At 35.4% G+C, this 15,699-nt stretch overlaps 1 protein-coding gene across 1 annotated transcript; it reads left to right on the forward strand.

The window, feature by feature from the left end:
- The first annotated feature begins 11,882 nt into the window (after positions 1-11,882).
- Positions 11,883-15,387, forward strand: LOC138324399 (carbohydrate sulfotransferase 15-like). The gene is made up of 5 exons (XM_069269464.1): positions 11,883-11,897; positions 12,262-12,452; positions 13,242-13,389; positions 14,347-14,512; positions 14,871-15,387. The coding sequence occupies exons 1-5, from the start codon at positions 11,883-11,885 to the stop codon at positions 15,032-15,034; spliced, it is 684 nt and encodes a 227-aa protein (XP_069125565.1). The 3' UTR covers positions 15,035-15,387.
- The last annotated feature ends 312 nt before the right edge of the window (positions 15,388-15,699 follow it).

Below are 15,699 nucleotides of genomic sequence, written 5' to 3' on the forward strand. Positions count from 1 at the left end.
TAGGGCACTTGTATGATGTATACAGAAAGTTTCAAGAAGCTGCATTGAACTGTTTTTGATTTATATACCAAAAACAAAAAGAAACAGTAATGTGGTATTTTGACTAAGTTTTCGTGGTAACAGAAAAAATACCAAACATGGAAGGTCCGCAACAGCAAAAGGCACAACTAGGACACTTGTCGTATATATACAGAAAGCTTCATGGAACTGCGTTGAACGGTTTTTGAGTTATAGCCCGAAAAAAAATCTCGGACGAACGGAGCCCAATTTAATTTTTGCGGGGGATTAATTAAATATTATTCAGATACATTGTTACTGCTAAATAATGCTGTAATGTCTTTGGCCGGTACTGAACTTTATCCCTTTCGTCACCTTCTTTTGTTTGTTTGTTTTGTTAACAGCCAGGATTATACAAAGACGACCTACCATACAATTTCTTTTTCGACAACAGAAACCTGATTTGCAATGTATTGTTCCGGAAGTTTCTAAAAATGCTTAGAATATTGGGACCGATGCAAGTGTTTGTATGATACGTCTTTTGAGGTTCATACATAACGCATGTGTTTAACACCGTCTAATGTCAACGCTGTTAATTTTAGTAGAACATCGCTGACAGGTATCGCTTATCATATTTTTTAAAAGGTTGGTGTCACTAACTCTCAGCGAAATCTAATAAACGTAACTTTGGTATCGCGTGCGCAGTTGGAATCTGCTCAGAGGGGATGCACACATTTGTGCGAAAATACGCTAGCACTAAAAATAGGGTTTAAAGATCAAAACTATTACTTTTCCATTTCATTATGCAATATAAAATATTGCTTGAGAATGGATATTTTTATCGGATTACCACTTAGTCAATACAGAAAAAAAAGCATGCCACCAGATGTTTCATGTAAAGAGAGTTCGTTATCTTTATCCCTCAGAAATAAGCATGTGTATAAATCAACAACATAAGTCGGCAACATATGACAAATTACTGATACGTATATATAGATATTTCCATTATATAACATGGCATAATTGTTTCATTTGGTTTATAATGCTAACGTCCTATTAAAAGCATAATATATTTTCAAGAAGGCCTTACGTGTGTTTGTGTGTATGTGTGTGCATCCTCAACACCCGTGGACTATCTCATAGTAAAAATGGAGACAACAGAACAGGTAATTTAGTTAATTGATCCACATCAAAAGAACACTAGTTGACTTTGGCTTTGAAGTTGGGCGTCGCTTTCAAAGGAATATTTTGCTGGCCTGTGATTGGTTTAGATTTTTTCCTCTGAGCTGCTTTAAGTTTTACTATGAAATAGTCCAAGGTTGAAGAGATCGTAAGTGATCGGAACCCCCGGAGTATCGGGGATAGTGTGTGTGGTGTCTTGCATGTGTTAAGTCCGAGGTGCGAGTTTTGTGAGACTGTGGTATATTCGGTATAATCGTGTTACGTCTTCTTGTGTTGTGGAACTCTTGTCCGTTTTATGAAGCTTTATCACAGAAGACACCAAGTAACACACCCCATCCAGTCACATACCCTACAGGTATGGCGTTGGAAATGTACCTGTTAACCGTATTGCATGATCGTAAAAGCTGCTAAATATAGAATCTTATCTTATCTCTTCTTCCTAACTGACTTTATCTTTCGGAATGCCTCCCTTGGCACCGCCTCACTTTTGGCTATCGAGTTGAGCGTTCGCCCCTGTGAGGAAGGCTCTGGGTTCTCTCCCCTGGCTGAGATAAATCTATAAAAGTGATAGTTTCTGCTTCTTGTTTGATTAATTAACGTCCTATTAACAGCTATGGTCATGTAAGGACGGCCTCTCATGTATGCTGTGTGTTGCGTATATGTTATGCGAGGTGGGTGTTTTAGGAGACTGCGGTATATTCATGTAGTGTCGTCTTGTATAGTGGAACTGTTGCCCTTTTTATAGTGCTGTAGCACTGAAGCATGCCGCTGAAGACATCAAGCAACACACCCCACCCGGTCACATTAAACTGACAACGGGCGAACCAGTCGTTCCACTCCCTGTATGCTGAGCGCTAAGCAGGAGCACAAACTGCCACTTTAATAGTATTTGGTGTATCACTGCCAGAGGACAGAACCCAGAGCCTTCCTCACAGGGGCGAACGCTCAACTCAAGGCCAAAAGTGAGGCGTTGCCAAGGGAGGCATTAGGAAAGATAAAGTCAGTTAGGAAGAAGAGAAAATATAAAATCCTAAATTTAGTCGCCTTTTACGATCATGCAATATGGGCGGCAGGCACAATTATAAAGCCCTAGCTGCACTCAGGTGGGACGACTGGTTCGCCCGTTGTCAGTATAATGTGACCGGGTGGGGAGTGTTGATTGGTGTCTTCGGCGGCATGCTCCAGTGATGTAGCACTATCAAAAGGGCAACAGTTCCATTATACAAGAAGACACAGCACGAACATACTGCAATCTCCCAAAACATAAAACTCGCACTTAACACACGCTACATACTGCATACATGGGAGGCCATCCTTACATGACCCTGGGTGTTAATAGGACGTTAAAATAATCAAACAAACAAATAAACAACAAACACATACTGCCGACGAGCAAAACCAGTCGTCGGGGAATATTACCCAGAGCCTAACTCACGGGCGAGCGCTCAACCAAAGGCCAAAAGTGAGGCGGTGTGGAGACGTTAGGAAGAAGAGAGCAGATAAGTCCAATCGCCTTTATGGTCATGCTATATGGTCATTAGGATAGCTGTTAATAGGACATTACATTCCGTCAACCATCCAACAGATATCACACAGATGTCCTCACAGATATAGAGGAAAATCTAATGCGCATCTAATGACTATTAACTGCAAACATTTTAGTCTGGTCAGTACGGGTAGATCTCTCGGTTCTGTCCCCTGGCCGAGACACACCATAGTCTGTAAAAGTGGTAGTTTCTGCTTGGCTCTCAACATAAAGATACTAGGACGACTAGTGTCTTTGACGGCATGCTTCAGTGTCAGAAAGTTCTATCAAGATTACTATTATTACTACGAAACACAATATGAATATACCAGTCTCCTAAAACATGTAATACAGTGCATACACGGGAAGCTGGCTTTAGCTGACAAACTTTTAATGGAACGTTAAGCCTCTTATACCCAACCTGATTTCAAATCCAAATAGATCTGAAACAGGTCACAGTAACTCTCTGTTACATGCATTATATTCTTATTTCATCAATTCAAAAACATTTTCGCCAAAAGTGTACACAACATTTAAAAAAAATCATGTATACAAGTACATCCCATAATAATATGATGCACTGTACCGCTTTACCTCGTTGATGATTTCTTACTAGACATTATTTGGTATACCTGATAACGTTCATTTTGATCCATTACAGTCGTATTTCTGATTATTATAACGAGTCACTGGAAACCACTTTCAGAAATATTAAAATGTCACAATTTAAGGACGAGATTTTTTAATTATCGTCCCCAGGATGACCATCCTCTGGTGACTCGAACCCAAATGTTCCTCGAAGTTAGTACCTGGTCCCACGCTGTTCATATATATATATATAAGCTACCATAATTTGATACCAAACATCATAATCTATTGTGGATCATAATGCACCACGCATGGTTCGCTCGTTTTCAAAATAGTGTGACAGGGAGGAGTACTTGTTCGGTTGTACGATGTAGTGAATGGCATTATAAGTAGCTATCCTCGATATTCCAGCGGTTACTATTACTGACGTTATATCCATACCTGGACTCTCTAATAGTGAAACTGAAGGCAGAACCGAAGAAAAAATCTAACCAATCATAGGTCTGCAAAGACTTCATTAGAAGACTATTCAAAGTCACAGTCAACCACATTGTACCGTTATACGATTCTTTTGATGTACATCAAAGGACTAAATTATTTGTTTTGCTCTGTTGCCTTTAGTTTTACTATGAGATAGTCCAAGGATGGATAGAATGCCAGTAATAGAAACATCTGGAATATCGTGGATAAAAAATGGCTAAAGATAAAAGGACACAGGCTTCTAAAACATGCGAAGCTGTCCTTAAATGACCATGCCTATTAGGCTATTAATAAAACGGTAAATCTAAATAAAAGTAACCTTACTTCATTGTAAGACGCAAACACATCCAACTATCCTCTTGGGTATATTTATACTACATTTATTTTATAAATTATAATGGTTTAATGCTAGCATTGTCAGTTTAAAATCTTGATGATAAATATAGAAATATTTGACATACAATGATTAAGATAGGTTGAGATAATACTCGTGGAAGATACACTGTAAATATTACCTTAGTTTTGATACTGGATAACCTAGATTACGCGTGTTATTAGCAAATGTATTGACATTAATGTAATATGATAAATTAATCTTGTCGTATAGTTTCATATGAACGGTGATAATCGCGTTTGAAATGTACTGATATTCGTTTTCTCATTTCTCTCTGGATTATCTTAGCTATACAAGTGATGCTGACAATTACAGAGAAACAGACATGGCTTCATATCGTTTCAAGCGTATGGCAACATTATGTCGGTAGCAATGCACCCTCCTAGTCAGGTGTTCGAACCTGTACGGAGAAGTTGTCGGACACAAATAGTCGCTTGTATTGGGACTCGATTTCTTTTTAGACCACTTAAACCCAAGACGCATTCAAAGAATCGTATACAACACTGTTTATATAATATAATACGCAATTAATTCGTTTAAGTTTTTAATTTCTTCACATGTTTATTGGAACGAGACTGGTTATACAGTCGTAAATTAAATTGGAAGTTGCGTCGTCGCGTTTCACTGATGTGTGATTGTCGACCTTTTACGATATATCATAGATCCGGACCAGATGTTGTTATCCCGACACCTTTGCTGAATACATATACATACATACAAGAGGATAATAATAAGCGGGGAGCCATGTCAAGAAACTAAGTCAAGAGGTGATGTTTAAGACGTCGATGACTCTAGAGTAATGATCATTTCATTACAATGACAATGGGCCCCGGGATGCGATGTCAAAGGATTACTCTGACCATCATTCTAATTTTCATCACCGTCAGTTTTTATTCTTTTTCGTCGGAAATACGAGGAAGAATAATTCAATTTCGGAATAATAGTCCTAGTTATCCATCATACATCACCTTCACGAACAGTGTGTTTGATGTAAAATCTTCAGAGTTTTCATCTGCAACACCTAAAGCTGAGATTGACTATAGGAAAAGATTTCTGGATTATGCAAAACAGGATATTCTTCACATGGTAAGACCTGACTATTCTTTAATGAACTCTGACGTATATACTTACATTTCTTATTTCAGAATCGCGATGAATTTTATAATTATTTAAGTGAATCATCAATGATATACACTTATTTTTCTTATTTCAGAATCGCGATTATATGCTGTAAACAGAACAATTACGGGAGGATTTTCAGTTGCGCAAGATCTTCCTTACACACGAGAGCGATACACGTGTACATATTGCATAGTTCTTGAAATGTTCTTTTCATGTTTCTCTTAATTTTTAATGACTGCTCGAAATTAATTCATCTTAGCTTTCGATATTTTTTAACTAGTATTTCACTTGAATTTCACTTGAATTTGAGAATAAAAAAATTATTTCGAGAAACATACAAATTTAGATAAATGTTGTACTTGTGTCCCGATTTGTATATATTCTGTAGTTGGATTTTGGTTTATTGTATTTAGGTCCTATTAACAGACATGATTATTGTGACACGAGTATCGTTATTAAAAGACATCTGGCTATACTGTAATAACAATTGTTAAAGAGAACAATAAATTACGATGAAAGATTAATGTTGTAATATTCCATGACAAGACATATATCGAATGATAAAATACTTTATTCGTCATGTAATCTAGTTTTTATATGTCTGAAAGATTCTGGCAAAAATCCTAAAGAGTGGACGTATATTGATTATGTTTATCCTACAAAATAGAGACTTTATAATTCACATTGAGATTATCTATCGCCAGTTATAAATTTAACAGTGAAGAATATGAATATTGTGAATGAAATGATATGATTAAAACCTATGGATAGTGTACACGGTAGGGAATGTACGTCACAAACATTACTAAGAGAACAACGTAATGGCTGCCGTGAGGACCGCCTCGCGGTAAGTTTACCTCTGTTTGTATCATTATCAATCAACTTATCAATGTTCTAAACGAGTTTTGTATGGCTTACAGTCATTTTAGAATATCGATATATGCTAGAAAAGAGGATTAAGGGGTAATTTTACTGCATTTCCACATAAAAGTTCTAACGATAACCACGTTTGATCTACGAGTGCACGATGTTTGTCCTTGAATGTTAGAAAAGCGGCACATTCTGCAAGAAATCCATTAATAGCCGATGAATCTTGAATACCTCTAAAGTACTTTAGATGGCATTGATAATTGATAAGTTGATTGATAATGTGGTGTACTGTGCTTTTTGATGTGATGAAAGTTCACGCTTCACAGCATGCTCAGGTTTTTAACCGCGAAAATCCTATCAGAATTGGCGTCGCCTGAACGATGATTACCGGTTGACTTAACTCGAAGAATTAGTTTCTTTGCGTGAAAGTTTCCAGTATCAAAATCACACCGAGTATTATAATATGATAAAACTCCTAATAGAAAGACGTACAATATATTTTAGATTATATGATTCCGGATGAGATCACATATCAGATAGGTAACATTTGTTTGTTTTTCTATCTTTGTATACAACATCCTCTCATACGGTTTTTTCCTCACATTTCACTTAATTGTAAATTTCTTTTGAAAAACGCAAATTCCATTTAAATAGTAAACAATGTTTGTGTGAATCTGTTTCAAGTGTTCTTATCCTCATATTAAACTGGACTTTTTGTACAATTTTAAATTTGTATTTGATGTTTTATCTTTTTACTCCCCATTTTACCTATTGTACGTAAATCAGATTACGTTACAATACAAACTAGCCTGCCTATACAAAACAAATTATTTACACATAATCTTCTTATCCAAAATTTACATACATCTGACTTTAAAAAAAAACTTCTTATAGGGTTTTGTACGCTCCTGTGAGCACAAAATACTTCGATATATACTTATCCAAAATTTACATACATCTGACTTAAAAAAAAAACCTTCTTATAGGGTTTTGTACGCTCCTGTGAGCACAAAGTACTTCGATATAGGATTATCTATTATATTTGGTCTTTTCTTTCTTCTGTTTGATAACCGTGTCAAATTGAATCAACTGTTTGACCCATCAATATGAATGAACTATTGAAGCTTCTCCACTCATAACATATTCATAACACTATTGATTTTTGTTTTACTTATCACGATTACTATAGTGTTGACTGCTGGAAAAAAATCAAAATGTATATCGACAGACGGACAGATGGTTGAATATTTTTTTGTTTTCTCTTTATTTAGATATCTCAGGAATTAAGCCATAAAACTTAAAAACACAATCTAACATCATATGAACAGTCATTAAAGGACAGCCTCCCCTCCCATGTGTGCGTTTGCGTTCTGTTAATAGATTATGTTTTAGGAGGCTGCGGTACATTTATGCTGTATCTCCTTGTACTAAAGATACATATAAATTTTACATTTAATAAATATTATATAATTTGTATATTTTGATAAAGTCTTACCTGTTTAGAAATGCATTTACTTTTTTACAATTAGTATACATAATATCATATGTAAGAATACGGTTTGTGAGTCTCCGGTAATAGTGCCAGAAATAGGTTTTCAGTTAGAGCTGGAGAGAAACGCCATTCTTACTTTGTGCTATTATACGATTTAACGAATCACTTAAGAAGACTAAACACCAATATACCGCAGCCTCCCAGAACACGCACCTCGCACTTCAGACACCACATTCATATGAAGCCGTCCTTAAATGACCCTGTCTGTTAATAGGACGTTAATTAATCAATCAAACAAACAAAATTTGTTTTATAAATACATGCTCAACAAGTTTGAAATGACTTATTTTTTTTTCGATCGCATTTATCATACGAGCGATACACATCATCATTACAGAGTCATCCACAGCCATCTCCATTTGAAATATAAATACATTGGTGGCGGGCACATCCAAACTTTTCGATAGCTAGACAAAGTTGTATCGCATACGAAAATATTCGATAAAATAGCAAACCTTATTTTGTACATAAATCTTGAGTATTCAAAATCCTATTACTTCGCCTATTTTCCAGATTTACATTTGATGGTTGTATGACAGAGAAATAACAGGTTTTGTCTGAAGTATAAATTATTTTACCATTTGACCTTGCGGCATTTAATATCTCATATGCGGTAAAATGTCGCAATGACAAAGATATGTATGTTTGTTTGATTAATTAACGTCCTATTAACAGCTATGGTCATGTAAGGACGGCCTCCCATGTATGTGGTGTGTTGCGAGTATGTTGTGCGAGGTGCGTGTTTTGGGAGAGTGTGTTGTAATCATGTTGTGTCTTCTTGTATAGTGGAACTGTTAAAGGTATGACGATTGTTTTCAATATTAAAATTAGCGATGTCGCAAAGATACCTTGAAAAGAGAAATATAATATATGTCCTCAAATTACTATGAAATGAATACAACCAAAAACAATTAGAAAATGTCATTTTTCAGGAATCAATACTGACACCTCTCTATTTCCCGAATTGTTTCTTCATAATGTATTACTCATTTCTCGAAAAAGATAGTCAAAAATATTTGATTTCAATTTCAAACTAACTGTATTGTGTAGGACATAAATAACCATATTCAGATTCTAATATATTGCTTTAGTAATTAGGTGGATCATGCTGATATGGTCTAAGATATGACTACCAGAGAACCTTCTTGTATATAGTTTTGCATGTTGTAGTTTTCTGATAACCATGTAGGCGGTTATTTTCGCGATTTCAAACGACATGACTATGACCATGGACATTTTATCCGCGAATCATTGAGACATGGTTAAATCATTCATACCTTGTTTTTAGGTAATTTTGACCTGTTTAAATATCCAGTTATACGATATGAAAGTTTTGCTTTTTGTTTCCTATCCTCAGTCACCACCCACCTATTTACCAGAATTGAAGAATCCGTGCTGGTATGAATATGACACACTCACGAATGAGCGACGCTTACGCTGTCTACCATACTTTATGATTATCGGGCAGAACAAATGTGGGACCAGCGACCTGTATCCAAGCATACTTACACACCCTGATGTTGTTTCAGCTCGGGAAAAAGAACCACAGTTTTGGGCTAGACATCGACATTGTTACTGTAAGGAGGGTTATCTCCCCTACGTGTTTTCAATATAAAGTGTGCATTGCCATTGAGACTCGTCAACGTTCTTCGTGAAACGGTGATTTGTAGGGTTTTTAAAGTCTCAAGTGACTTATTCTAATCGCCTTTTGTCCGTCGTCGTGCGTCGTGTGATCGTAAACAGTTTACATTTTCGACTTCTTCTCAAATACTGCTAAAACAAATTCAATGAAATTTTGCACAAATCTTGGGCATAAGGCCAGTAAAAATTGTAAATTATATGTCCCCACCAAGCTCTTGGAGGGGCCAAAAGGGATAAAAATGACTAAAATTTCAAAAATCTTCTTCACCCGCAGAAGTTGTAGAATGAAATACTCTTCATAGATTGTAAAGTCCCAAGGCCCTCTACCATTATTGTGAATTTCATGGCCCTTGGGTCTCAGATTTTCCCCTAGGGAGGAGGTCAAATATACTATAGTTACTATAGGAAAAACACATCTATGAGCATTCTCAAGATCATCTGAATTCAAAGATATGATAGAACTAGATACTCTTCATGATGGTCTCATGACCCTCTACAACATTTGTGGCCCTGGAGTCTCAGATTTTTCCCTGGGGAGGGGCAAATTTGTTAATATAGGGGGAAAACATTTATGAGTACTATTTGTTCAGTTTTCATAGGAAATGTAACAAATGATTAAAAGGTCAAACTGATATAATCATCGACTGATTTCAAGAGCCTGATGGGCATTTATATAGTGTCTTTATTGCATTCTTTATCCGAACTCAGGTGACCGCTAAGGCCCATTAGCCTCTTGTTTTTACTGTTAAACTCTTATATTTCCTGATTGATTGATATCAAAACTCGATCTTTAAAAAGAGTTTAGTGATATTTCTTATCAGCATACATGTAATTGAAGGATACTAGTTAGATATATCAGTTTCTCAGTTTTGACATTAACCTTTAGCAGATTCTGCTTTGTCAAATTTCATTATGCATTAATCATTTAATACTGTAAGCATACCAACTTCAGCAATAGTTGTATTTAGCGCTTTTCGTGCTGTCTGTGATACGATAATCTATATCCGCACTAAGAAATCGTAATTTACGTTTTCACGCAATTTTTGCTCTAGAATACGTACGTTTACGGTAGATAAAACACCTCATGTAATTTAAAAATTGCATAATAAATAGTACAGTAAAACATGGTTATAACAAACCTGGGACCAACGTAATTACTGCGTAATCAACACAGTTTGTTAATCACTTATTAGAGACAGGAACCTTGACTGGGAATAAAAATCATTTTGTAACCACGAAATTGTGGTAAGCGTGTTGGTTATAAACGTGGTTTCCTGTATATATGTTTGTTTGTTTGATTTATTAACGTCATATTAACAGCTATGGTCATGTAAGGACGGCCTCCCATGTATGCGGTGTGTCGCGTGTATGTTGTGCGAGGTGAGTGTACTGGGAGACTGCGGTATGTTCGTGTTGTGTCTTCTTGTATAGTGGAACTGTTGTCCTTTTTATAGTGCTATATCACTGTAGCATGCCGCCGAAGACACCAAGCAACACACCCCACCCGGTCACATTATACTGACAACGGGCGAACCAGTCGTCCCACTCCCTGTATGCTGAACGCTAAGCAGGAGCAGAAACTACCACTTTTATAGACTTTGGTGTGTCTCGGCCAGGGGACAGAACCCAGAGCCTTCCTCACAGGGGCGAACGCTCAACTCAAGGCCAAAAGTGAGGCGGTGCCAAGGGAGGCATTAGGAAAGATAAAGTCAGTTAGGAAGAAGAGAAAATATAAGATCCTAAATTTAGTCGCCTTTTACGATTATGCAATAGGGGCAGCAGGTACAATTCTAACGCCCTACATGCAGGGCCCTGTATATATGTATTTTATACATATATGTATAGACCATTGGTTGAAAATCTGTGCCAAATCACTATGGTCTTAAACATTCAAACCAATCACAGACAATGTTACAAAAATTAGAACGTAATTACTGCGTTATAAACATAGTTTTATATACATATTACTAATGTATCGTAGGAACCGTATCGGGGAATGAAAACTCCTTAAGCATTATTTTCAATATCTTTTGGTTTATTAGGTTATAGACAAAAACGGAAGATCAATCTTCATAAATGAGAAGTTGAAATTGAAATAGGCGAGTTTAATTAGAAATATACAATTGTAAGTGTTTTTATATCTTGCTGGTATTTATTTTCAGGTTGTGGTAACTTGACGTACAGTTTCCGATGTAAAAGTAAGTATCCATACCTGTTACATACTGCACTGTACAACATGAAGTGATCGTGGGTACATTCTTTCGTGATTTATAAAACTATTTCGCAGGTTGAAATATTCGTGGTTAGCTGACGTCATAGTGCTCTGGGTAATGTATAAAACTAATTTCGTTTTATTGATATTCGTGTTGCGTTAATTATTTCAACAGCGAAGGTTTGATGTTGTACATATGCCAAACAATAGTTGCAATTATATTACACCTAAATAATTTCCAAAGGACTGTGCAATTCGTCTGTCGCTATTTCCTAATCATTTTGTCTAATATTTTGTTTGTAATTTTAGAAGGTAAACCATGGACATGGACAAAGTATGTAGATTTTTACAAGGCAACAGCAAAGATAATCAAAAGATTGTCGGAATCCGAAGATCAGTCGGAAAAATTAAAAAGTAACCAAATCATAACGGGTAAGAAAATCAAATCGAAATAATATTTCGTCCGTAGATTGTATTCGAAGCTAGTCAAATGAGATAATAAAACGTCAATCTATATATACATGTATCAGCGTGTTATTCCTTCGGTGAGTGGGGATGGGGGTGATGGCACAATGATCTGAGAAAAAGGGGAAGATGAAAAAAACTGTATCGGTATTGATATTGAAAACTTGTAAAATCAATAAGGACAAGAAACAAAAGTTACGTAAAGTGATATTTACATGAAATTCGTGCTACAGAATTTGTTAGTAGAATATGTTTTTATGTTAGGTGAAGCATCGCCCTCGAATCTATGGGACAACAGATGGTGGTGGAATTATGAAGTGAACCGGAACGACACAGAACCCCCAGCTCTGACTAACGCCCACTATTTACGTCATTTCCTGCCAAATCTTAAAATGATTATTATTCTCAGAAACCCTGTCACCAGGTAGGATTCATTGGTGCTATTACTAGTGTAATGATTTGAATGTATTTGCAATATTTAAGGAGAGTATGTGTATGGGTATGTTACATGTTGCCCAATTCCAATTGTCTAACATCTGAAAATAAAATATTCCGCAATAAAAATTCATTGTGAATGAAACATTTATCCAAATTATCATTGGTGTCCCAATTGGGTATCCTCATTGATCTTTTTTTCACTTCGATAATATCTCATTGTTTTTTCATGTTTTTTTTTTTTTTTTTTTTGTAAATTATGGTTTTTAATGTACTAGTTTGTAAAGATGCTACTTGTAATTATTGCATATTTATCGCCGAAATTCACATTAATCCGTTTACAAGGATTTTCTCTTCACATGCGTTTGCAAATCAAAGCTGTTAAATTTTAATTTATTTCATGGTATGAACATCGTCAAGGGCAAACATTTAAAATCAGGATCCGCTAAAGATGACTGCATTTTGCACTTTTTTAATTTACTGAAGCTACCAACACCTGACAAAATTGATAAAAGAAACATCATTTCAGTCTTTCAATTTAGAATTATAATCAATATATTGAGCATATAATGTAAACATAATTGGTTGACAAATAAAAAGAATGTACAATACATATCCGTGTAATTTGAATGTTTTTCGATTTCAAAATACAGCATATTTGATAGGATAAAAAGGAAAACGTACGTTTATCATAAATTTTATTTTGCTAGTGCTAAAAACAAAACTTCTTAATAATTTTTGCGCTGAAATATCAGTATGTGTATGTTTTATATTTCAGACTGTACTCTGATTACTTGTATACAAGCTTGGGAAAAGTCTCTCCGACGCTTTTTCATGCAGAGGTTGTAAAAGAAATAAATTGGTTCAAGAATTGCAGCAAATACCATGATATACGGTACTGTGTTTATCGTAACTCTTTTAATGAGGTAAGAATAACAGTATAATGCGACTGAGTGGGTGTGTTGTCCGGTGTCTTTTCTCTTGCAATATGCACCAATAAGGGAGGACTACAACATAGGCAAGAGTACCGCTATAACATGGAGACACAACATGAGTAATTCTCAGCCTAAGGGATACCATACTTTAATACATTAGCTGTTAATGGAACGTTAAACCTAAGCCATCAACCATACATTAACAAACATTTAGAGTTGGCTGTGTCTACGGAAACCTAAACAATCAGACATACAAATATATAGAAATGGGCGGTTTGTACGCAAACCTTAGCAATCAACCATACATGAACAAACATTTAGAGTTGGCTGTGTCTACGCAAACCTAAACAATCAGACATACAAATATATAGAAATGGGCGGTTTGTACGCAAACCTTAGCAATCAACCATACATGAACAAACATTTAGAGTTGGCTGTGTCTACGCAAACATAAACAATCAGACATACAAATATATAGAAATGGGCGGTTTATGCACATCGTTTCACAGATCACATTTCTTTTAAGTTTTCAGCTTTTCAGTCCATCAGCAACACCACGAACTGTTTCTTGGTCTTTGTTTCATAATTATTTAAAATTTACGTTTTATCAATTAATGTAAAATAAGGACTGACTCCCGGATAGGTGATGTACCGCGTTTGATAATTATTGCTTTTATAGACTTATGGGTACCCCAGCATTTTTGTAAAATTATTCTTGATGGCTTTCCGGAAATTATTAATATCATATTCCGTTCATTCTACTCTTTCGCATTATTTCACCATTGTATAAGGAAGAAAGGAAAACATTTGCGTGAAACCAGCAAACTTTATATGGTGTGATTACATCTAAGGTGACTTTGAAATATTTATCATGGTTTCATTGTGAGAAGTGGAAATAAATGCCTATTTTATAGAAAAATCTCCAGAAATTTCCAATTTCTTTTTCAGGCTAATGTTAAAAGTGTAACACGTGTCCAAAACGGGTTATATGCGTTGTACATAGCAGACTATATGAGGTTATTTCCTCCTGAACAATTTCATGTGTTACGACTTGAGGACTATGGAAGGGATAAGGCCATTGAAATGGAAAAAATATTTCAATTTCTAAATTTAGGTAAGAATTTGAAATAATTCGATACACGTCCTTAATCACGTTACAATTAGCCTTGTAGGAGATAATGCATTAGATTGAGATTCATATCTCTCTCAATTGATTGTCCACGTAGTACTACGCGTCTAGTAAGCTGGAAATTCCATGTTATTGGGCGGATGCATTGTTATTAAATACGTCCCATGGATATCGTCTACTACTATGTAGGTGAAAGACGTTTTCTTTTTGGGTATCACAGGTTGAAGCATCTCTGGCGCTAGTAAAATTCAATATAGTATACACATATACATTTTTTTGCATATTATACCATGGTCAACTGATCATATTCTACATTTGAGAACATTATTCTTTTATATTTTAGGTGATGTTGAAGTACAATACTCGAACACACGTAAAAACAAAGGCAAGAGAACCAAGAAAGCAATGCTTCCAGAAACAAAGGCTTTACTAAAGGAATTCTACCAACCGTACAATATTCATTTAGCAGAATTACTTAAAGAGAGGAAATACCTATGGTTGGACTAATTTCAGAACACCTAGATAAGGTCTTGTTTCAGAAACAAGAACGAAATGAACAAAACAATAGGTTTCGTTTTAGAAATCTCCATTACAACGTCTATTTCAATCCAACCAAATGGATCTAGAAGATATATGTTTTCATGTGGGTTTTATACACACAACGTTTCTATTGAAATTGACTATTTGTAACCACGAGTAAGTGGTCTTTTTAATTAATTTATTGATACAAAGGTGGTCTCTATGGCAGGTTTGTTTGCATAGGCAAACCAATTAAAAGAGATTTTGTTTTAGAAATCTCCTAATATAGCGTCCTGAAAGGGAAACGTTCCGTATATATTATATTGTGTTTTCTTGATTTAAGAATCTATTGTATTAAAGTACACTTAAAAAGATCAATAGAAAATAAAGAAAATACTCAGTAGAGGAAAACTTTTATCATTTTATATGCATTCAATGACTTGACAAACTAGGTTTTTGAACATCATGTCAACGGCTAGTTCGTGAATTCATACTCACCGTTAAAAGCTCACCGAGTTCACTGGTTACAAAGAGAACAAGATGTCCTTAAAACTATATCAAAAGTCTAGAAAAAATAAATGTATAGTGGAATTGTTACCCTTTTATAGTGCTATATCACTGAATCATGATGCCAAAAACACCAAGCAACACAC

The sequence above is a fragment of the Argopecten irradians genome, chromosome 5 (genome assembly GCF_041381155.1).
Source record: "Argopecten irradians isolate NY chromosome 5, Ai_NY, whole genome shotgun sequence".
Lineage (NCBI taxonomy): Eukaryota > Metazoa > Mollusca > Bivalvia > Pectinida > Pectinidae > Argopecten > Argopecten irradians.

Coding starts and splice junctions, on each gene's coding strand:
- LOC138324399 (XM_069269464.1), top strand. Junction 12,453..13,241: donor CTCAGAAACCCTGTCACCAG/GTAGGATTCATT, acceptor TTTATATTTCAG/ACTGTACTCTGATTACTTGT. Junction 13,390..14,346: donor ATCGTAACTCTTTTAATGAG/GTAAGAATAACA, acceptor TTTCTTTTTCAG/GCTAATGTTAAAAGTGTAAC.